The sequence below is a fragment of the Hyperolius riggenbachi genome, chromosome 1 (genome assembly GCF_040937935.1).
Source record: "Hyperolius riggenbachi isolate aHypRig1 chromosome 1, aHypRig1.pri, whole genome shotgun sequence".
Lineage (NCBI taxonomy): Eukaryota > Metazoa > Chordata > Amphibia > Anura > Hyperoliidae > Hyperolius > Hyperolius riggenbachi.
In genome coordinates, this window is record NC_090646.1 from 488,491,837 (window position 1) to 488,516,732 (window position 24,896).

Consider the following 24,896-nt stretch of genomic DNA (forward strand, 5'->3'; position numbering starts at 1 on the left):
AGTTAAAAGAAAAACGGTAGCTTGTAAGCCTTTTTTAGCTTCTATTCCTGTTGATTGTCAATGTTAGGACATACAATCAGAAGGCGGTAGAGAGAATTTTTTTCAAATATAAGTGTCATATAGATACATTACTTACAAGGGATCTTGCAAGGATTGTGAGGTGAGATTTATAAGACCCTTGGTTTACGTAACACCTACCCTACACAGACCTAAGGTGCGTACACACGCACTACGGCCGCCAACGACGGGTCCATCAGACCCTCCCGCTGGGCGGACTTTCAGGCGACAGTAGCGAGTGTGTATGTACTGTCGGCAGACTGATAAGGCTGTTTCTGAACGATCCACCAGGCGGATTGCTCAGAAACAGCCTTATCAGTCCACCGACCGTGCGTACACACACGCTACTGTCGCCTGAAAGTCCGCCCAGCGGTAGGGTCTGACGGACCGTAGTGCGTGTGTACGCACCATTAGGCTGACATGGAGAGTTGTTTGCAGACCCTATCCTGTTCACTGTAGACTGCTGGAACCTGGAGACAGTTAGCTGTATGTTACTTGGCGCGGGGGGGGAGGGGGGGGGGGCCTGGGCAGTGATTCCCAGGGGGGCCAGTGCCCCAGCGTGCCTCAGTGTAGCACCACCCATGGTTGCCTTTCTACAAATTCAGCCCTGGCTAAGGTTGTTGGCTTTATTTATTTAAACAGTGGTGGTAAATTTGCTTGGACCATGGTGGTTTAGCAAGAATTTGATTGAATATGTTAAAGTGCTTGTAGATTATTGAGCTATTTTTTTTAAATTGATGTATCTGTTCATAGCAGACTTAGGGTATCTATGTGAGGTATTTTCACCTTTCTACTACATAGATTTGGTAAGATTGTATAATTGGTGGGCACCTTTAGGGCGAGTTCACTCATCCAGTGTTTGGCCAATTTTACCACTTCTACCATGTAGTATGAGAGCTTACCTAAGCAATTTGTTCATAGCATTCAAAATCTGTTGGCCCTCATACTACATGGAAGTGGTCAGATTGGCCAATCACAATTGGAGTTGTGCACTCTTGGCTCTTTAGTGTTTATAACTTTAATTATTTAAGTATGGCTGTCAATGTTTCCATCCCTCCATTCAGCTTCATAATTGGAATGTAAGAAGTCAATTTCTGCCTGAGAATTGTATAGTAAACCTGGTACACAAGAAGACATTTTAAGAAAGTTTTCTTTATTTCCTATTGATAATGACTATTACAAAAGAGGTAACAATTGGTAGAATTGTTAAATTGCAAATTTTGCTCTTAAAAATAGACCTTGATCTTTTATATAGTTGGAAGCAGCAGCATCATTGTGACAGAAATTGTAGTACACCTTTAAGTTGCTCCTTCCTTTCTGCTGGTATTTGTACATTTTGCATATTTGTCTTCATATTCAATAGTTTCTCATGGGCTTCCTGGAACAGTTGTGGCCCAATAGCATCCACCACTCTCTGCTTCCATTCCAGCAGCTTTGGTCTGCTTTCAAAAACTTCAATTCCAGCAGCAACAGGCTGTCAAAGGGAAGAATTTATAACGAAATTCATTTGTTAAAAATGCTGCATTATAGTAAATAATATTACTATTCTTAGATTTACGCATTTCATGAAAACTATTAACCACTTAACGACCACGGTCAGCCGATCGGCGGACCTAGGTGTTAAGTGGTTTTACATGGAAACGGCCACTCGTTCGAGCGGCCTTTCCATGTCAGTTCACGGAGGGTGTCTCTGTGAACTGCCTGCGAGCCTCCGATCGCGGCTCGCAGGTGAAATGTAAACACGCGGGGAAGAAATCCCCGCTGTTTACATCATACGGCGCTGCTGCGTACTTGTATTATTGGATGTCCTGACTGTACAGCGTTCTGAACTTCTCATGTATCTATGTTCAGGGCAGTTTCTAGGCTAAAATGCACCCAGGGCGAGGGTGTAAAATTGCGACCCCGCCCCCCCCGTGCGTGGAGCCAGGTATGGGTGTCTGCAGTATAGGTTAGCCTGGTCTAGTTGCACTCTTCATACACGCTGATACACACACTGCTTCCTGTTTAGCCAGAAGCAGTGTGTGTATGAGTGTGTATACAGAAAGGAGTCCAGCGGCTAGTGAGCGGCAAGTGGAACGCAGGGAGGTGAGTTGTGACTAGCGCTTCCTGATACAATTACTCTGCATCGGAGGGGGGAGCATGGAGAGCGGCCCCGGAGAGGAAGGGAGGGAGAGGTCGGGCTGCCCTCCCCGCGGCTGACTTCCCCTTCTATTACAGCTCCCCCCTTCCCAATAGCGCTCAGGGCGACCGCGTGGGTCGCACGGGCCTAGAAACGGCCATGTCTATGTTCTCCAATATTTGTTTTTTTACTATGTAAGATGTTGGCACTATATACATAAAATAATAATATTAATAATACTGATCTGATGGACTTGGACATGGTTGCCCTGCTTTTTAAATGTGTAAACATAAATGTGCTATCCCAGTAGGCCTCTCACCTGCATTATCTCCACAATAGCCACTAGGTCAGCTATAGAGATTTCTTCCCCAGCAATAAAAGGCTTTCCTTTTATGAAGTACTCTTCTAGAGTGGTCAGAGTGGTATTGAATTCTGCCAACTTAGGGTCCAACGTCTCAGGTTTAGCTTCATGTCCAAGCAGAACGGGCGTCATAGCCTGCAATATAAATACTTTTTTATACTGTGTAATATACATTGAGTTAGTGATTTAAAGATTATCATGAAATCCAGATATGACTAATGTATGTGTAACCATTTGTTGTAAAACCTCAGTTACAGGTATATAGTGCATCCAGTATGCTTTCTGCCCAGATACACTGAGATATCTAGAGTGAGGTCCATTTTCACCTGGATGAGTTGCAAACTTTGCTATACTTTATATCACAGAAACAACAAGCATGACATTTCGGTTTTCAAGACCTTTCTTCAAGTGTGCATTGATGAAGGTTGTGGTGACTGAAACGTCGTCCTTGCTGACACTGTTACTGTGATATAAAGTAAAGCAAAGTTTGTAACTCATCTATGTGGATTCCCGGTGCTTTATTCCATTGTGGCTCATACAAGGCTTTTGCCCCATTTCTGAAAGCAATTGAGGTACTGAAAATAAGGTCATACCACTCTACTACCTGTGGGAAAGAGCTAGGTATGGTAAGACCTATGGACTAATGTGGAACTCAGCACTAATCCTGTGCTGTTCTTTTCTTTTTTATATTCCTTGTAATTTTAACTTTAAATAGGATTAATTATATGTGAAAAAGGTGCTTTTTTGCTCACTTGGCGAAAGTAAAAATACTGATAGAAATACTAATCCTCTAAATTAAGCTTGGTTATACAGAATAAGAGCTGTAGCTGTCAGGAATCTAGTAATCAGTATGTCTGCCCACTTTAGGTGGCATTAGGTAAATGATTAGCTTAGTGAATATTTGCATTTGGCTGCAGGTCCTATCTACTGTATGTTGTTAAAAGGAATCTGAAGTGAGAGTGATAAGAAGGCTGACATATTTATTTCCTCTTAAAGAACAAGTGACACACATGCTAACCTAGAAATAAAAAACACATATATAAGTAGATAAATACTAGTTCTACTTACATAACAGATGTATTGCACTGTCCACGTAATGATTCCTGTGAATTATATAAAGGAAAAGCAGAAAAATCCTATTCTAGACAGTTTCCATCTTGGTTACCTTTGATTAAAAGCTAATCCTGACATAATTTCCTCCCTCACTCTTTTTTATTCTCTTGATAATTGTGTATTTATTACCCACTCTCCTCCCAGAGTCTTCAGACACTCCCACTGAGGTCTATACTAGGAAGTGCACTGTTTTATGTCATTAGAAGGAGGGGGAAATAAAGAGAAGAGGAGAAATATACTGTATTATAGATAAAAAGACCTTCCAGCAGGAACACAAGGAATCCAGCTCAGGAGATTTAAGTGCAGCCAGCGCCACCATAGACTCTAATAGGAATTACGGCTATAACGGCGCACAGAGTGTAACTTCGGCGCCGTCAGAAGACAGAGCTGAAGTTACATTTAAAACACTGTAATTCGGCTTCCAACAATAGCTCGAAGCCGAATTACATCATTCCCCACTATCCATGCGGACCTAGAGGGGGAATAGTATTTAACACAGCCGGGACTTGTGCTGCAGCAGGATCAGCCATATACCGGCTGTATCCTGTGCCCAAGTCTCCCGGCGGCCAGTTATCTCGTACGCCCCCCCAGCATGCAACTGTTTTGCCAGCCCATGGCTATGGCAATTAAAGGGCCAGTGCTTCTAAGGTATGTGATAACTACAAACCATAACAGCAGAAAAAGTTTTGAAAGTTTTGAATGCAGGATTAGCATCTTTATCACTTAATACACTCAGATCAGTTGTTTTTGAAATTTGATTTTTATGGTGACAATCCTGCTTTAAACAATACAAATTACCTGGCTGCCCTACGGATCCTCTGCCTCTAATACTTATAGCCATAGACCCTGAACAAGCATGCAGATCAAATTTTCTAACCAAAGTCTGATCCGATTAACTGCATGCTTGTTTCTGGTGCATGCTTCAGACACTACTGTAGCCAAAGAGATCAGCAGTACAGCCAGATTCCGCACATATCTGTGCACAAGACACGCCCAATTAACCTACATTTCATAGTTACTGTATATACCCCCTCCTGTCCTCCAATGATCTCTGCCTGACCGTCCCATGCATTTCTCACTCCCATACATGCCTACCAGACTTCCTAAGAGCCGCCCCCACCCTATGGAACTCTCTCAGACTCACTCCTTCCTTCAACACCTTCAAGAAAGCCCTCAAAACACATTTCTTTAAAATGACTTACACCCCATCTACCCCACTTTAACTCATCAGCTGAGCACCTTTTCCACAGCCCTACCTTGTCACTCACACCCTTTAGATTGTAAGCCTTTGGCAGGGTCTCCCCCCTCCCCCTGGCTTGTCCTTCTTGATCTTGCAACCCCAACTATGACACCCTTGTCATGTAATTACTGAGTCTCTGTAAAATCACATAATCATGCATCTTATACATTGCATGGATAACCTTGTGCTATGTTGTATAACTGTTGTATAACTGTGCGCTACCCCTCTGTCTGTCACCTCTTGTTTACATTGTATGTATCCCTATTTATTGTCCAGCCCTGCGTAATATGTTGACGCTTTATAAATACAATTAATAATAATAATAATAATAATATGGCAGCCTCCATTTCTATCTCACTTCATGTTCCCTTTAAGTAATTACAGGTCCCAGAGTGGACTGGTAGGAGAGATTGTAATGAACTGAATTGTATCATACTGTATTCTTACATTGTTCCTCTGTTTGCAGGGGCTTTCTCTGGACATAATCAACATCTATGTTACCTTAATCCAAAATAGCTTGGAGCCCTGGGGACGGGTATTAGTATGCTGCCAAGCCAGGTATTCATCCACCCGGGCATGTTTCTGCAGGTCAGAGGGGTACCAGTGATCGGGAGTCTTGAACTTATTGGCCATATATAGGAGCATTGCAGTGCTGGTGAAAAGAATGGACAAGGAAACAGAAAAACAGTTATTGGCTAATGACCAGCTATGACTTCCTGAACAAGGATCACCACTTTTAGTGCTCCAATTATCAGCTGTTTCTTTGAAAGCACTAACCGGACCTTTGCCATCAGAAAAGTAGCTTAGATTTTCCTCACAATATGCAGCCATTCACTCAGAGACCTATGAGGGCAATATTGCAATAGCCGATGTCAACTTGTGCTAGAGTTTCCTACAGCCCAGTACTTGTACTAGTTCCAAGGGTCAGGGGCGTTGCTAGGATCCTAAAGCCCCATCTACACGATTCTTTGTGCGGTTCGATTACAATTCTATTTACGATCCGATTAAATCTGACATGTCCGGTCGGGATTCGATTCAATTCGATTTGCCATTCTTATGCAATGGCAAATTGAATTGAATTGAATCCTGATCGGACATGTCGGATTCAATCGGATCGTAAATAGAATCGTAATCGAATCGCACAAAGATTCGTATCGTGTAGATTGGGCTTTAGAGATCCGGGGCACTTTTGGGCATTCTAGCTGGGCCACATAACTGTGGGTGTGGTCATGGGTGGAGCCAAATTTACATGCACTTCACAGAATAATGTTGACTGAAGCCCCCTCTCCATTAATACAAAAAAAATTGCAGCATATCACATATATAGGCAGTATCACTTAAACATAACTAGGCAGAGTTACTTAGCTTCTGTGGTGGCAGTATTGGCATTCTGCTAGGCGGGCGGGCCGGCCACCAGGTTGTCTGGCAGTTCCCCCATAGCATTCCCTGACCTACTAGTGGACCCCCTCCCATGCTCCCACGGACCTCCCATTGAGGCATCACAATGGTACCACAAACAAGTACCACAGCATCCAGCATGCCCGCCATTGAGGTACCACAGATGACAGCCTGGAGGATATCCGGAGCACCCCAGAATAGATCCGGGGCACATGCCACTGATCTTTGGGGCTAGCAACGCCCCTGCCAAGGGTAAAGCCTTGTATGCACACCCAATTTTCATTGGCCAATTTTACCACATCTATGTATTATGAGAGCTTACCTCCACTATCTGTCCATACTGTTCAAAATCTATTGGTCCTTTAACTACATGGAAGTGGTTAGTTCGACCAGTCTAAATTGGCTAAAAGTACACACCCTTAGCATACCTCCAGAACATCAGGCACACAGACATGCCTACACAAGAACCAACACTGATTATACAAGTAATTCAGTGTGGCAACCTGTCAGTTTGCTGTAGCACTGAAGAAGTGTCAGGAACTAAACACTGAGCAGTAGTTGACAGACAAGAATCCTTTTTGCTGAGATTTTTTTTCCAGCAAAGCAGGTTTTATGATGTTCATAGCTGCTGTAACTACCCAAATAATATCACCAGCCCAAACAACATCCTTGCCATTTTTACAAGAATATAAAAAGCAGAGTTAATAGGATGATTCAGGTACACATAACCTGATCTGATTCCAGAAAAGCATATCAGAGGAATAGGATCTTTCTGTAACTCGCTCATATTCAATTGACTTAATCATTTAGATCAGTGGTCCCCAAACGTTTTGGGTCGAGGGCCGGGTCAACATACTTCAGACTGCTTGGGGGCCGGAGTATAAATGAAATGATGTAGAAGTCTTGCAGTGCCTGACAGTAAAGCATACCCAGGTGACAACCTGCAGTCCAATTGGACAGCATTGTCACCTGATGTGGAATTTGATTGGAAACCAGCAAATTATTGCTTTCTGGCTTCCATGTGGATGGGTGGTGCCAGCACTGCGATTTTATTTGCAGACCACCAATATTTAAAGATGTAGCTGACTGCATCTTTAAAGGAATACTTAAGTCAGCAAAAAAAAAATGACTTTTACTCACCCGGGGCTCTCCTCAGCCCCCTGCAGCGGTGCCGTCGCCGTGTCCCTCCGATGCGCCTGGACTCGCCGGCGGCCACTTCCGGTTTGGCCGGCACCAGCCGACAGGCTGGGAACGCGGCTGATTATCCGCGTCCCTGGCCGCAATAGCATTATAGAGGGCGCTATTGTGGCCGGGGACGCGGATAATCAGCCGCATTCCCAGCCTGTCGGCCGGTGACGGCCAAACCGGAAGTGGCCGCCGGCGAGTCCAGGCGCATCGGAGGGAGACGGCGAGGGCTCCGTTCAGCTGCAGGGGGCTGAGGAGAGCCCCGGGTGAGTAAAAGTCATTTTTTTTAGCTGACTTAAGTATTCCTTTAAGTAATACATTTTGTGTGTGGGGGCCGGTAAAAAAGCCTCAGGGGGCCACATTCGGCCTGCAGGCCTTAGTTTGAGTACCACTGATCTAGATGGTGAACCACAAACTGCTTGAAATGACTCTGAGGCTACTTACACACATTGGCCTGTATGCAATTACATTTTTCTCCTGCGTTTTCTCTTAGGAGATAATTGTTCATCTTCTCTTTACAGCACTTTACAATTGAAAATTTACCACAAAGTAGGTGAAAGCGCTGGCAAAATAATTTGGAGGATTTTCTTGCTTGCTGCTGGTCTCAAAGGCCTGTTTTGGCAAGTTGTGAAAATGTCACCTAGGAGAAAACTCAGGACAAAAAGTGAATTGCATATGGGCTATGGTGCGCTGTGATTGCCACGAGAGCCCCGGGCAGAACAATCGCATCGCACCATGTTCTGTATCTTAGACCCTGCGGCAGACAGTGCCAGAAGGGTGATTCCTGTAGCTCAGGCATCCCCCCTTCCCGCTCAGTGACATGCTCCCTGCTGGACATGGACGGTAAGTACATCACTGTAATGTAATTGCCCTACGTCTGCGCGCACCACCGCAACCACGATTGTGCATTTGCACTTACCACATTGACTTGCATTGCTGCACAATCAGTGTGGTAGGAATGAATCATGTGGAGTTTGCGACAGTCTTGCATTGATTTTGCTACTTCCACATCTCACTGCGTTGCCACAGTGTGTAAGTCCCCATAGACTTACATTGCTCTTGCGATGAGCTGCGGCGGGGGAGAGTACTGCGACGCAATAAAGTGTGGTAAGTGTGAAAGGGGGCTGATACTTCCTTACACTGAGTTTGAATCAATAAAATTCCAAGTTATTAATTCAGTTGCAAACACAGAGTCCTATTTGTACAGATACAAATAATTGTAACTTTATTTATAAAACACATATCTATTAGAAGGTATGAAAGTACTCAGTACTAATGTTTTGCCAGTGTGAGTGTTGGTATTGTATACGAGTCTCTGCAGGGTCCTTGTTTATCCCCCACCATTCCAGTACATATGCACAGTGTGAGGTGTAACTATCCCACAGTGACTCTACAAACTGAGTGGGCACAATCTGACTGAGCACAAAACATGGGATTGCACTATGCTGACATTCTATAGTACTCTGGATGTCATGCCGCACAGTGTCTCCACTCTCCACCTGTCAGTGTCCCAACCAGCCCCGTTTCTTGCCCCGTGCGGAGCGTGCCGCCGCCCGGGGCGCTGTTGGGAGGGGGGCGCTATAATGGAGGGGGGAGCCGGAGCCGCGGGGAGGGCAGCCCGACCTCTCCCTCCCTCTCCTCTCCCGGGCGCCCTCCGTGCTCCCCCCTCAGATGCAGAGTTCGTGAGCAGCAGGGAAGCGCTGTTTACAACTCACCGGCTGCCTGGCTCCAAGCGCTGCTCTCTCGCCGCTGGTCTCCATTCTCTCTCTCTCTGTATACGTACTGATACACGCTGCTTCCTGTAGCCGGAAGCAGCGTGTATCAGTATGTATACAGAGAGGGGAAACCAGCGGCGAGAGAGCAGCGCTTGGAGCCAGGCAGCCGGTGAGTTGTAAACAGCGCTTCCCAATCCCTGCTGCTCACGAACTCTGCATCTGAGGGGGGAGCACGGAGGGCGCCCGGGAGAGGAGAGGGAGGGAGAGGTCGGGCTGCCCTCCCTGCGGCTCCCCCCTCCATTATTGGGGGCATCTACCTATCTAACCTATTCTGGGGGCACCTACCTAATCTAACCTACGCTGGGGGGCAGCTGCTAATCTAACCTACGCTGGGGGGCACCTACCTATCTAACCTACACTGGGGGGCACCTACCTAATCTAACCTACACTGGGGGGCAGCTACCTATCTAACCTATACTGGGGGCAGCTACCTAATCTAACCTACGCTGGGGGGCAGCTACCTATCTAACCTACACTGGGGGCAGCTACCTAATCTAACCTACGCTGGGGGGCAGCTACCTATCTAACCTACACTGGGGGGCACCTACCTAATCTAACCTACGCTGGGGGGGCAGCTACCTATCTAACCTACACTGGGGGGCAGCTACCTATCTAACCTACGCTGGGGGGCAGCTACCTATCTAACCTATACTGGGGGCAGCTACCTAATCTAACCTACGCTGGGGGGCAGCTACCTATCTAACCTACACTGGGGGGCACCTACCTAATCTAACCTACGCTGGGGGGCAGCTACCTATCTAACCTACACTGGGGGGCAGCTACCTATCTAACCTACACTGGGGGGCAGCTACCTATCTAACCTACACTGCGGGGCAGCTACCTAATATAACCAACACTGGGGGGGCAGCTACCTATCTAACCTACACTGGGGGGCAGCTACCTAATCTAACCTATACTGGGGGGCAGCTACCTATCTAACCTATTCTGGGGGCACCTACCTAATCTAACCTACGCTGGGGGGCAGCTACCTATCTAACCTATACTGGGGGCAGCTACCTAATCTAACCTACGCTGGGGGGCAGCTACCTATCTAACCTACACTGGGGGGCACCTACCTAATCTAACCTACGCTGGGGGGCAGCTACCTATCTAACCTACACTGGGGGGCAGCTACCTATCTAACCTACGCTGGGGGGCAGCTACCTATCTAACCTATACTGGTGGCAGCTACCTAATCTAACCTACGCTGGGGGGCAGCTACCTATCTAACCTACACTGGGGGGCACCTACCTAATCTAACCTACGCTGAGGGGCAGCTACCTATCTAACCTACACTGGGGGGCAGCTACCTATCTAACCTACACTGCGGGGCAGCTACCTAATATAACCAACACTGGGGGGGCAGCTACCTATCTAACCTACACTGGGGGGCAGCTACCTAATCTAACCTATACTGGGGGGCAGCTACCTATCTAACCTATTCTGGGGGCACCTACCTAATCTAACCTACGCTGGGGGGCAGCTGCTAATCTAACCTACGCTGGGGGGCACCTACCTATCTAACCTACACTGGGGGGCACCTACCTAATCTAACCTACACTGGGGGGCAGCTACCTATCTAACCTATACTGCAGGCAGCTACCTAATCTAACCTACGCTGGGGGGCAGCTACCTATCTAACCTATACTGGGGGCAGCTACCTAATCTAACCTACGCTGGGGGGCAGCTACCTATCTAACCTACACTGGGGGGCAGCTACCTATCTAACCTACACTGGGGGGCAGCTACCTAATATAACCAACACTGGGGGGGCAGCTACCTAATCTAACCTATACTGGGGGGCAGCTACCTAATCTAACCTATACTGGGGGGCAGCTACCTATCTAACCTATACTGGGGGGCACCTACCTAACCTATACTGGGGGGCACCTACCTAACCTATACTGGGGGGGCAGCTACCTTATCTAACCTATACTGGGGGGCAGCTACCTAATCTAACCTATTCTGGGGGGCACCTGTCTAATCTAGCCTATACTAGGGGGCACCTACCTAATCTAACCTATACTGAGAGGCACCTACCTATCTAACCTAGGGGGGGGGGGGGGGGCGCAATTTTTACACCCTCGCCCTGGGTGCATTTTAGCCTAGAAACTGCACTGGTCCCAACACCTCAGCTATACTGTCACAATAATGCTGGAATCGACAGATAAGTCTAAACAGGGGTGCTCATAAATATATACAGTGACACAAACACCTAAAACGCAATATTTGTCACCCCGAAGGGCTTCTTCAGGAGTGCTGTACGTTGGTGCCATGCTGTTTACAATATATACACAACGATTCCTCCACCAAATCACTTTAAAATGTCACCCCGCAGCATATAGCTCAAATTAGACCTGGAATCCTATGTGTGGCTCAGCTCTAAATATGGTGGGAAGGTGGATGACCTCCACCCCTAGGGTATGTGGGACACAACCCTGACTTATTGGTTCATGCTTGGTTCACTCCCATCTCATAGGTTAGCAAGGAGAAGAGTGGTTCCTGTCCTGCAAACAGGGCATTCGCCCTCTGTATCCAGTAAAAATGCCTGCACATTTAGCAGGCATAGCAAGGATCCCCAATGCCACAGCCACCACATGTGACCTCACTTCCGATGTCACCTCCGCCTGCAGCGGCCTGTCTTCAAGGTTACCTAGCGCCAACCAATGGGGTATCTGGAGGATTGTGCAGGGATGGAAGTAAACAAACCCATCATTTGGGCCTGTACACCAGCTGTGATACCATAACAGGGGGGCTGGCACAGGAAATTGATATCAGGACATAGATAGTTTCTGTTCTTTACTGTTCTCCCTCTTACTGAGTCGTGGCTAGTGGAGGTGTTTGACCAAGATGTGTGATTCATATTATTAGTCCCCACTGCCGTTTGGCCGTTTTTCTCTGCCCAGTTATACACTCGACCTGTTTTGAAGTCCTGGCAATCATGACAGAATTTCTTCTGCTTCTTAAAGGACCACTCTTGTGAACATCTTAAAATTTAAAATATATGTAAACATATACAGATAGAAAGTACATTTCTTCCAGAGTAAATTGAGCCATAAACTACTTTTCTCCTATGTTGCTGTCACTTACAGTAAGTAGTAGAAATGTGACCATTACCATAACCAACAGGTTTTGGGCTAGCCCATCTCCTCATGGGGATTCTCAGGGTTTTGTTTAATTTAAAAAGCACTTAGTGAATGGCAGTTGCACCATCCAACTGACAAAACGTATATGGTGAGCAGGGAAGCTGGCCAGCATCTTTATATAAATCTTTTTCAGAGAGTGTCTTTATAAAAAAGAAAGGCCATGCTGAGAATCCCCTATGGAGAGATGGATTGGCCCAAAACCTGTCGGTAGTGTCAGATTTCTACTACCTACTGTAAGTGACAGCAGCATAGGAGAAAAGTAATTTATGACTCATTTTACTCGCGAAGAAACATGCTTCTTATTTGTATCTGTTTACATATATTTTAAATTTTAAGATTTTTGCAACAGTTTTCTTTTAACTTTAATGTCTTCTCTATACTGGTTAACTTTTGTCTGCAGTTTAGACTCTATGGGCTTGATTCACAAAGCAGTGCTAACAGTTAGCACGCTGGTGAAAAGCCCTTTATCACGCCTAAACTCAGTTTAGGCGTGATAAGCTTAGGTGTGATAAGTTTAGGCGTGATAACTATATCACCAACTGGGTTAGCACCGCAGTGCACAGCTGATCAAACATTTTGCGCTAGCAAAGTCTGGTGCACTTCGCATAGAGTTTAATGGCACTGCTTTGCGTGCGGGACTTTGCGCGCGATCTAAACTTATCACACCTAAACTTATCACGCCTAAACTGAGTTTAGGCGTGATAAAGGGCTTTTCACCAGCGTGCTAACTGTTAGCACCGCTTTGTGAATCAGGCCCTTATGCTGGGAATACACGTTAAGTTTTTACTTTAGATAGATGGGTTCGATAGATAAATTCCAACCTGTTGGATCTGGTCGATTCTACTTTCGTTTCGATTCTCCTCATTCAAGTGAATGTAATTGATAAGAAAAGATAAGAAATCGAGAGGAGAATCGAGCAGTGAATCGAGAGTAGAATCGATCGAAAGCAAAAACGACGGCACAAACGAACGCAAAAACGCATCGTGTATTCCCAGCATTAGTCTGTCAAAATCTGGATGACTGGAAAACTCTAGGATCACTTTTTGTTGATCAACCAGTTTTTCTTTTACTTTCTCAGTGAATTTAGACTCATAATCATGTAAATGTTTCATTAGTTCTAGAGTATGTTTTGTCTTTAGAGCATATTCACATAAATTCACCATCTTCAGTATGGGAATGAAGTTTAACCAGATTTCTCAGGCCTCACACAGTAATATATTCTTTAACCTTCTTGCCGGTTATCCCGAGCTCAGCTCGGGGTAACCCGCCGCGGAGGATTGCTCTGGCCCTGCTGGGCCGATTTGCATACATTTTTTTTGTTACATGCAGCTAGCACTTTGCTAGCTGCGTGTAACATCTGATCGCCGCCACTTGCTGCCAATCCGCCACTACCTGCCGCGCCGCCCCCCCTCCAGACCCCTTGTGCAGCCTGGCCAATCGGTGCCAGGCAGCGATGAGAGGTGGATCGGGACTCCGTCTGACGTCGATGACGTCAGTCCGATCGTCGCCATGGCGACAGGGGAAGCCCATACAGGAAACCCGTTGAGAACGGGATTTCCTGTTGGGAATTTGCGCCGGAGGGGATCGGAGGGGTGGGAGGGACAACGAAGGGAGGGGAGAACCATGTAGCTAGCACTAGGCTAGCTACACGCTAAAAAAAAATAGCAAAAAGAAAACCCCCCTCCTGTTGCAGTGTGCAGCAAATAATTAGAACGGCAGGGAGGTTAAGATACAGGGGACTTGATTCACAAAGCAGTGCTAAGTGTTAGCACGCTTGTGAAAAGCCCTTCAGCACGCCTAAAGTGCCTGTACACGCGCACAGACGTTTGCGCGCACTGTGCAGTGCGGCAAAAATGTTACGCGGTGCGCCGAAATCGGCGGGCGCCGTTAATGCTGCTCCGTTCTCGCGCTAATTCGCCTTTGCATGCAAAACGTCGCGAACGGAGCACCGTTAACGGCGCACGATTTCAGCGCACCACGCAGCGTGCGATCTGTAATTGCTTTGAGCGTGCTAACCTAGTTAGCACCCTAGTTTGCACGCCCAAAGTCTTTAGGCGTGCTAACTAGGTTAGAACTGTTTTGTGAATCAAGCACAGTATGGGCTTGATTCACAAAGCGGTGCTAACCCAGTTAGAGACTTTAGGCATGATAACCATTGCACCACTCTGGTGAAAAGCCAGTTTAGGTGTGATAAGTTTAGGCATGATAAGTTTAGGTGTGATAAGTTTAGGCATGATAAGTTTAGATACGTTTAGATCGCTTGCAAAGTCCCGCACGCAAAACAGCGCCATTAAACTTTATACGAAGTGCACCAGACTTTGCCAGCGTAAAACTTTTGATCAGCTCTGCACTGCGGTGCTAACCCAGTTGGCTCTTAAACTTATCACACCTAAACTTATCATGCCTAAACTTATCACACCTAAACTTATCACACCTAAACTTATCCCACCTAAACTTATCATGCCTAAACTGAGCTTAGGCATGATAAAGGGCTTTTCACCAGCGTGCTAACTGTTAGCACTGCTTTGTGAATCAGGCCCTATAGAGGTCCTTGTGAAGTCTTTATATGTTTGAAATGTATTATTATTATTTAGTATTTATATAGCGCTGACATCTTATGCAGTGCTGTACAGAATATATTGTCTTATCACTAACTGTCCCTCCGAGGAGCTCACAATCTAGTCCCTACCGTAGTCATATGTCTATGTATGTATCGGGTAGTGCATGTATCGTAGTCTAGTGCCAATTTTTAGGAGGAAGTCAATTCACTTAACTGTATGTTTTTATGATGTGGGAGGAGGAGTGCCCAGAGGAAACACACACAGTCTCAGGGAGAACATACAAACTCCTTGCAGATGTTGACCTGGCTGGGATACAAACCAGGGACCCAGCGCTGCAAGGTGAAAGCGCTAACCACTACGCCTCCATGCTGCCCAAATATATCTCTGAATGCCAGTTCAATATCAGTCCCATTGATCTCAGTTCCACCAACTTCAGTTTATCATAATCCTCACCTACACTTTAATTATGCACACTGTAAATGCGCTTTTCCAAAGTTTACCCCTGTGGCATTACTGCAGTCTATCGGCTGAGTATGTGGAGTGGGATGAGGCACTGATCTGTTCTATGCCACTCCCCTTCCCCTCCACTCGATCCAGTATGCCATAGCCGCTATCACATAGACACTAGCCGTTGTTATGGTAACACAGCTGGTGATTGGTAACCACATGATGGGTTTGTTTACTTCCGTCCCATGGGATTTCAGGTCCCGTGGGACGGGATTTCAGATTTGAGCTATATGCTGTTGGGGGACAATTTGATGTGACTTGGAGTGATTTTTGTGTATATATATTGTAAATAGCACTGCACCAATGTACAGTACTCCTGACAAAGCCCTTCGGGGGGGGGGGGGGGGGGGGGAACATGTTGAGTTTTAGGTGTTTGTGTCACTGTATCTATTTATGAGCACCCCTGTTTAGACTTATCTGCCGTTCCAGCATTATTGTGACAGTATAGCTGAGGTGTTGGTACACTGACAGGTGGAGACACTGTGCGGCACGTAGCGTACTATAGAATGTCAGCATAGTGTAATCCCATGTTTTGTTCAGTCAGACTGTGCCCACTCAGTGTATAGTCAGTGGCGGCGCCACGCTGGGGCTTACCCAGGCTTCAGCCCCAGCTGTAAACTAATCAGCCCCCTATAAAGCCCCCCTGCGGCAAGTTTAGAGAGGAAGGAGGAGGACTGGAGCTGGAGGAGGGCTGGCCTGGCTGTCAGATCAGTCACGTGACACACACAACCCCGCCTCGGGTAATAGAGCTGAGTCAGAGACGCTGGCAGGCACAGAGTGACTCGCAAGGGAACGTTCCTGCCTGGCGTTGTGTCACGTGAGTGACGACGTCCGTCACGTGACATGCACGCAGCCAGTATGTAGCGTGCCTGGCCCACCCACCCGCACAGGTTCAGAGAGGCTTGCAGCTTCGACGGCCGTTGTGTCAGCAGGCCGGCAGCAGCACAGTGGGGACTGGGGACTCCGCAGCCACCACCAGAGCACCAGAGACTGCGTCACTCTGGACAGTATGCAAGCGTCTGAAGACAGCCAGCCACAGACAGAGACAGCTCAGCAGGCAGCAGCAGGAGGACGAGCATTCAAGGTGGGTGGGGTGGGCAGTCAAGCCAACTGCCATTGCCAACTTGAGCCCTGGGGCCCCCAGCCCACCACCACCAGCCAGGCCTGAGCTGCACTGGGGACCCCAGCCCACCACCACCACCAGCCAGGCCTGAGCTGCCCTGGGTCCCCCAGCCCACCACCACCGCCAGCCAGGCCTGAGTTGCCCTGGGGCCCCCAGCCCACCACCACTAGCCAGGCCTGAACTGCCCTGGGGCCCCCAGCCCAACACCACCAGCCAGGCTTGAGCTGCCCTGGGTCCCCCAGCCCACCAGCTAGGTCTGAGCTGCCCTGGGTCCCCCAGCCCACCACCACTAGCCAGGCCTAAGCTGCCCTGGGTCCCTCAGCCCACCACCACCACTGGGGCCCCCTTCCCTTGGGCCCCCAGCCTGGCCTGAGCCTGAGTCCTTCCGCCCAGCCCACCACCACCAGCCAGGCCTGAGCTGCCCTGAGCCCAGCCCGGCACCACCACCAGCCAGCCCTGAGCTGCCCTGGGGCCCCCAGGCCACCACCACCAGCCAGGCCTGAGCTGCCCTGGGGCCCCCAGCCCACCACCACCCAGGCCTAAGCTGCCCAGGGTCCCCCAGCCCACCACTACCAGCCAGGCCTGAGCTGCCCTTGGTCCCCCAGCCCACCACCCCCAGCAGGGCCTGAGCTGCCCTGGGTCCCCCAGCCCACCACCACCAGTCAGGCCTGAGCTGCCCTGGGGCCCCCAGCCCACCACCACCAGCCAGGCCTGAGCTGCCCTGGGGCCCCCAGCCCACCACCACCAGCCAGGCCTGAGCTGCCCGGGGGCCCCTAGACCACCACCAGCTACGCAGGCCTGAAGCCTCCAGCCCACCACCAGTCAGGATTGAGGTGCCCTGGGGCCCCCAGCCCACCACCACCAGCCTGACTACATATACTGGGGAAAGCTATATGCCTGGCTACATATATTGGGGACAGCTATACACCTGGTTACCTATGCTGGGGACACTGGCTGTCTGTCATTATGTGCATTTACTGGTGAAAAGTTGTCTCTTATGTGCATTTACTGCGGAAATGCAGTCTGTCATTACGTGCATTAACTGGTGAAAAGTTGTCTCTTATGTGCATTTACTGGGGAAACGCTGTCTGTCATTATGTGCATTTACTGGTGAAAAGTTGTCTCTTATGTGCATTTACTGGGGAAATGCTGTCTGTCATTATGTGCATGAACTGGTGAAAAGTTGTCTTTTATGTGCATTTACTGGGGAAATGCTGTCTGTCTCTTATGTGCATTTACTGGGGAAATGCTGTCTGTCATTATGTGCATGAACTGGTGAAAAGTTGTCTCTTATGTGCATTTACTGCGGAAATGCAGTCTGTCATTAGGTGCATTAACTGGTGAAAAGTTGTCTCTTATGTGCATTTACTGGGGAAACGCTGTCTGTCATTATGTGCATTTACTGGTGAAAAGCTGACTCTTATGTGCATTTACTGGTGAAAGGCTATCTGTCATTACGTACGTTTACTTAATTTTTTTTAGCTGGTACAACTACACCGGCACAAGTTACCCCCCCCCCCCCCTGCCCCGCCAAGCCCGGCCTGCCAGCCCTTGTGCCCCCTTTGAGCCCCCCCAAAAATCTGAAGCTGGAGCCGCCACTGTGTATAGTGACCTTTGAGTCACTGTGGGATAGTTACACCTCACACTGTGCATATGTACTGGAGTGGTGGGGGATAAACAAGGACCCTGCAGAGCCTCGTATACAATACCAACACTCACACTGGCAAAACATTAGTACTGAGTACTTTCGTACGTTCTAATAGACATATGTTTTATAAATAAAGTTCCAATTCTTTTATTTGTACAAATAAGGGTTTGTACAATATGACTCTGTGTTTACATACGATTCCTCTTGTATAAGCATTTGAATTGTTTGGATTATTGATTGAATTCCAATATATAAAATTTCCTTTCACCTCTCAATCATTGTGAAGTTTCCATCTTTCAGTGTTGGCACCTTATGTAGGGGATTAATTTTAAGAAATTCTTCAGTCATATGGTCTCCTGCAGAAAAAAGAAAGGAAAATTTATAGTCTGTAATAACGAAAGATACAATGTTACGCACAGGGGTGTAGCAATAGGGGGTGCAGAGGTTGCAACCGCATCTGAGCCCTTGGGCCTGAGGGGCCCTCCCTCAACTTCAGTATTAGCTCTCTATTGGTCCTGTGCTCATAATAATGACTTCTATAGATACTGTGAATAGTGGTAATCATTAAAGAGACTCCGTAACAAAAATTGCATCCTGTTTTTTATCATCCTACAAGTTCCAAAAGCTATTCTAATGTGTTCTGGCTTACTGCAGCACTTTGTACGATCACAGTCTCTGTAATAAATCAACTTATCTCTCTCTTGTCAGACTTGTCAGCCTGTGTCTGGAAGGCTGCCAAGTTCTTCAGTGTTGTGGTTCTGCTATGAACTCCCCCTTCCAGGCCCCTCTATGCACACTGCCTGTGTGTTATTTAGATTAGAGCAGCTTCTCTCTTATCTTTTACAAGCTGGATAAATTGTCCTCTGAGCTGGCTGGGCTTTCACATAGTGAGGAATTACAGACAAGGGCAAAGCTGTTTGCAGGAAGAAAAGAGCAGCCTGAAACTTCAGTGCATGAGAGATGCAGGGGGAAAGAAACACACAAATGATCTCTTGAGATTCAAAAGGAAGGCTGTATACAGCCTGCTTGTGTATGGATGTATTTTCTATGTGTGGACATACTGTACATCAACCCACTTCCTGTTTTGGTGGCCATTTTGTTTGTTTATAAACAAACTTTTTAAAACTGTTTTTAACCACTTTTAATGCGGCGAGGAGCGGCGACATTGTGACAGAGGGGAATAGGAGATGTCCCCTAATGCACTGGTATGTTTACTTTTGTGTGATTTTAACAATACAGATTCTCTTTAACAAATTGTTCCCCATCCCCTTCTTGCACTTCTGACACTGTAGTTGCCATTGGCTGGTTTTGGTGCGCTGTATCAATTGTTATGTATAGAGTGCTTCGGGGGCCCCATTGTGAAACTTGCATCGGGGCCCACAGTTCCTTAGCTACGCCACTGGTTACGCACATTAATCACACAGAATAGCTGGGAGGCTTTCTATAATGCAGAGCACCACATGATAGTGGTCGTTCTATCCCTTCAGTGTCAGAGAGTGTTTATTTGTGTGGTGCTTACATGGACAGGAGAAAGGTAAATTACAACTTTTATTAGGCATAATGTATATGCTTGACGCAGGTCAATTGTTTTTTTTTTTATCATATCATATTACAAATTGTCTTGGGTATTTGTTAGATGTTGTATACAACCATAATTTTGGAATACATTAACCACTTAAGGACCAGGGGATTTTGCAATGATCGGTGCTGTGTAGGCTCTACAGCCCGCAGCACCGATCAGGATTGTGGCCTGGCGATCAGACTTCCCCCCTTTTTTCCCCACTAGGGGGATGTCCTGCAGGGGGGGTCTGATCGCCGCCGGCTACTATTGATTTGCGGGGAGAGCTCCTCAAAGCCCCCCTCCGCAGCGCTTTCCGCCCTCCCCGGCTTTCCCTCCCTCTCCCTTACCCTGTGAGCGGCGCAGGACGGATATCCGTCCTGTGCCTGATAGGATAGGCTTCTGCCTATCAGATGCCGGCGATCCCCGGCCAATCAGAGGCCGGGGATCGCCGATCTACGTCACGGCGCTGCTGCCCAGCAGCGCCGTGTGATGTAAACAGCGGGGATACCTTCCCCGCATGTTTTCATTATGCGTGCGAGACGCGATCGGCGGCTCGCACACTGTTCATGGAGGCAGTCTCCGTGAACTGGCATGGAAAGGTTTCCATGCTATACCACTAACGACCAGCCGACGCCTATGGGCGTTAGGCGGTCGTTAAGTGGTGGATTACTTAAAGCGCACCTGAACTCTTACACAGGAGAAAAGGAGAATATAGAGTAATCCACCCTGTGTCCATCCTGCATGTGTTTATAGAGAGAAATCCTGTCTATACACATAGCACTTGATAAAGGGCATGTAAAAATGTCCCCTATAAGGGTCCAGATCGGATTGTATGTGTATGGACATGATTGCATTGGTGGCTTGATGAACCTCCTACCGTGATCTGTGACTCCCTATGACATATTAAGTAAGGCCTGAGGCCCGTGGACATCCCATTGTGTTTCGTATAGAGAGAAATCCACCAGCCTCATCCCTCTACAGAGAAATCCACCCTGTGTCCACCCTGCATGTGTTTATATAGAACAGCCTGTCTAATGAGCAAGTGTAATTTGATCTCCTAGCTGTCTGCCGAGAGCTAATATGTAAACACAAGATGTTAACCCTTCATGTGCTCCCAGAAAACCAGGAAGTAACTACACTGCACCATCTCTGAGGAGCTCTATAAGCTGTAACAAGGAAATGTTTCTCTGTAAAGGATATCATGGTGTTGCTTATCTTGCAGAGCTGAGAGGAAGTTCTGAGTTCAGGTCCGCCTTCCAAAAAAGGAGCCCCAAAACAAAATACATCATGGATGTTTAATAATTATTACCAGCACAAAGATGTCCCCCGAAACACAAAGCTCAATGACTGAAATAATCACATTGTATTTGGAACCCCCCCCCCCCCAAAAAAAAATCAATAAAAATCAATTAAAAAAAAAATTGGGGAGCACACTGCTACTGCAACATTAATTAATCGTGGTACAATACAGAGATAGTTCACATGAATAATTACAAATGCAATCATTAATATTCCATAATGAATTACACGCTGATTCAACAATTAGTAATACTATCTAGCAAAGATAATAAGTAATTCAATTGAAAGTGTCTCGTGCAATATTGTGCAAAGTTGTTAAAGCAAATAAATAATTCATAAAAAGTATAACGTGCTAAGTGCATTAACCGCTTCCGGACCAGCGCGGTTGCAATCTACCGGTATGTCCTGCTTGTTGCTGCGCGGCTCTGACAGGTCGTAGATTTCAAAAATCGTCGCTGTGTGGTCCTGCCGATCACGCCGCTCTGTCCCCGCTGCAACCCTCTCGCCCTGCCGTCAGTATGACTGCAGAGCTGTGTGAGCCAGTCAGGAGCCGATTTCATTGGCTTCTGACCCTGTCATCACTGTAAGCCAATCCCATTGTGGCAGATTTCTATCGATTTCTATCGTCCTGTGACCAGCGGAAGTTCAAACAGTAGAGGGTGCTCTACTGTTTGAACTTCCCCTGAAAGGACGGGACAGGAAGTAAAGAGAAGATGGCCAGCCGGAGAAGGGACAGTGGGGACTCGCACCAGTGGAGAGGTAATATATTGCTGCCGTTATGCTGCGTCAGTCGTCGACCAATCGAACGCCGCTATTGACACGCTCCCGATCCGCCGGCGATTGAGATACATTTTCCGCCGGGACAGATCGCTCTCAGATGGAAATTGGTCGATCGATCAGCGTTTGCGTTATCGATTTAACAGCAGATTCGATCACTGTGATAGAATCTGCTGTATATCGGCGGGAATTTGGCGCAGTGTATGGGCACCTTTAAGGTGGCCATACACTTATAGATTTGCAGCAGATTTGACCATCAGATAGATTTCTGTCAAATGCCTGTCAAGTAGAATGTGACAGGAATCTATCTGATGTGTGCCACACACTAGGAAGAGATTTCCAATAGATTTCAGAATTAAATCTACTGGAAATCAATCTAAATGCATTATTGGACCATTAGATCCAATGCAACGCTATAGGCCATCGATCTGCTGCCTAGATTTTCCATCCAGTCAGATAGATCAAATCGATCAAATCTGCCACAAATCGATTGATGGGCTGATTCGATAGAATCAATTTCCAATGGATCGAGTCTATAGAATCGATTGATCGATGGCTGTAATCGACCAGTGTATGGGCCCCTTTAGTGGCCACTTCCTGTAGCACTAACTCAAGAGTTCAGGCTGCAATCATCTTGACTTGCTGTGTGTGTGCCCTGCCCCACTATAATGTAAACACCATTATAGCAAGTCAAGCAGCATTCCTGCACACAGTAGTTGCTGGTAATTCCTTCTGCTTGACTGCATCAGGTCAGGTGATCAAATTGTTAAATAACATTTTTTTGCCTGTAAATTCCTAGTTTGAGCTACAAAGGCACCATATAAACACTCTGCTCACCAAGCTATTAGTTGGTATAGACAGGGCCGTACCTGGTGGTGTACTTTGCCCTACAAAGGACTGGCAAAACGTGTTTTGTCAGTTAAACACTTACCTTATCTTCTGCAATTTCTCAGTCTTTTTTCTAGTGGCTAATATTTAATACAAAGAGGCTTATTCTCCAAAAGCATATTACAGTAAAACCCCTGTTATCCAGAACTCAGTTAAAGTGGACCCAAACCAAACATTTTTTAATTAAAAATATTGAGTTGCACCACTCTGACACATACAAAGACGAATAAACACTCCTTCAAGCCTAAGAGCATTTCCATGCATGCTTTTCCCCCTTCTCTTTTCATAACTAGGGTTATACAGGTGGCAGCCATTAGCAATTCCTCCATTGCCGGACACCATCTAATCCACCAGTTCGCCGGATTCTGTCCCGGCAATTTGAAAGGAAGGGAGGGGTTCCTCCAATAAATGCAAAATATTTTATATTTGTCATCATGCAGCTGAAAAAAGGCTGCTATTTATTATTATCATTTAGAAAATAGATTTTATTTCTGAAATCTTTTATTTTTAATTTGGGTCCACTTTAACCAGAAGTCTCAACCAACCAGAAAAAAAAAATCTGGCCTTGCACAACGCATAAATCTACTTTTACACTTCTTATACAGTAATAAACCCCGGTTACATTATGTTAATGTGAATGTTAAGCGTAAAATACAAAACAGATACTTACCTATGGAGAGGGGAGGCTCTGGGTCCTATAGAGCTTTCCCGCTCCTCTCATGTCCCCTCCTTCCAGTGCTGTCACCCCGGGGAGCTGTATCCGATTGATTAGTCGAATACTGCTCTGTGCTGCCGGCAGGAGGTTTTGGAAGTCTCTGGGAGCCCGAGTGCTCCCAAAGACATGCGGCTCCGTGCTGCACATGCATGTTGTCTTGCGCACTCACGCATGCAGTGAGTGCAGAGCTGCCCATCTTCGAGAGCACTCGTCTCCTGAAGACTTCCAATGCCTCCCACGCCACGGTGGGGGATTCAAACAGGAGTGACATCACTGAAACGGGGGGACCGTAAGAGGAGCGGAAAGCCTCTGTTTTGGGGGTTTTCTTTGCGCTTAACATTAGCTTTAAGGCCTCTTGCACACTACATGCAATTCAGATTTTTTTAATCTGATCCTATTTTTGATTCCGATTAAAAAACGTAAAAAACGCTGCTACATTTTTTTAATTGGAATAAAAAATCGGATGTATAAAAAAAATCGAAATCGCATGTAGTGTGCAAGAGGCCTCACTCTATCCTTTGTCCTGATTTGTTTTTAATTACTGTATTTCAACATTAATACAGAGTTGATGGTAAGTATACAGTGTGGTGTATAGTGCTGTTTTTTTTTTAGCTAGGCCTATTTTTTAACATTGACTCTCAAGCAACCATAAAGCACACTTATCCAGCATCAGCCAATCCCTGTTGGTGTTGGATAATGGGGTTTGTACTGTAAATAGTACCTTTAGCTGAGCATCACAATCTTCTCATATTTATTATTGTATTTAGTGTTCATCTACAATAGCTCCATACATAATAGGAAAACATACATTAATGAGGAGCATAGACACATGAGCAGTTCAACATACTGTACAATCATTCCCAATATTACATGTTCAAGGCTACTATGGTGGAACCACTACTCTGCCACAGGCACTCACAGATATTCTCAGTTTGGCAATTCTTCAGATTTAGGACTCACCCTTAAAAAGGGACATCTCATGGTTGTTGAAGGGAATGTTGTTAGCCTTAGCGAATATATAGACAGAGCGACATGGCTGGGACAGCAGATCCACATAGAGGGTGAGATCTGGCATGGTGAAGGTCTGTAGAGTAACTTCTGACACTGCCTGCAGCTAGTCTGTGCAGTGAATGTGGAGGAGGAGAGACTTTGGCATTCTGTACACGCTACACACACTCCCTACACAGCTAACAATCCGCCCATTTACTTTTCATCCACATCTGTAAACTGAGAGGCTGCATGAAATTCCTTTGGGATGGAGCTTTGGACAGGACTTATGATTTCTTATGATATGAATTCTGAATATTACAAGGGTCATCCAGAAAGTAACAGCTGTTCCCAATTAATCAATTAAGGAAACATTCATTTTATTTTAGACACTGTGGGCCATATGCAATTCTGTTTTTCGCCTGCGTTTTCTCCT

The 24,896-nt window shown here is 46.7% G+C and overlaps 1 protein-coding gene across 1 annotated transcript; it reads right to left on the reverse strand.

Annotated features, from left to right (window-relative positions):
- Positions 1-1,189: 1,189 nt before the first annotated feature.
- LOC137522443 (glutathione S-transferase theta-1-like) lies at positions 1,190-24,615 on the reverse strand. Its single transcript, XM_068242508.1, has 5 exons — positions 24,434-24,615; positions 18,502-18,589; positions 5,392-5,542; positions 2,496-2,672; positions 1,190-1,531 (listed from the first exon to the last, which is right to left on the reverse strand). The coding sequence occupies exons 1-5, from the start codon at positions 24,546-24,548 to the stop codon at positions 1,328-1,330; spliced, it is 735 nt and encodes a 244-aa protein (XP_068098609.1). The 5' UTR covers positions 24,549-24,615; the 3' UTR covers positions 1,190-1,327.
- Between the last annotated feature and the right edge of the window lie 281 nt (positions 24,616-24,896).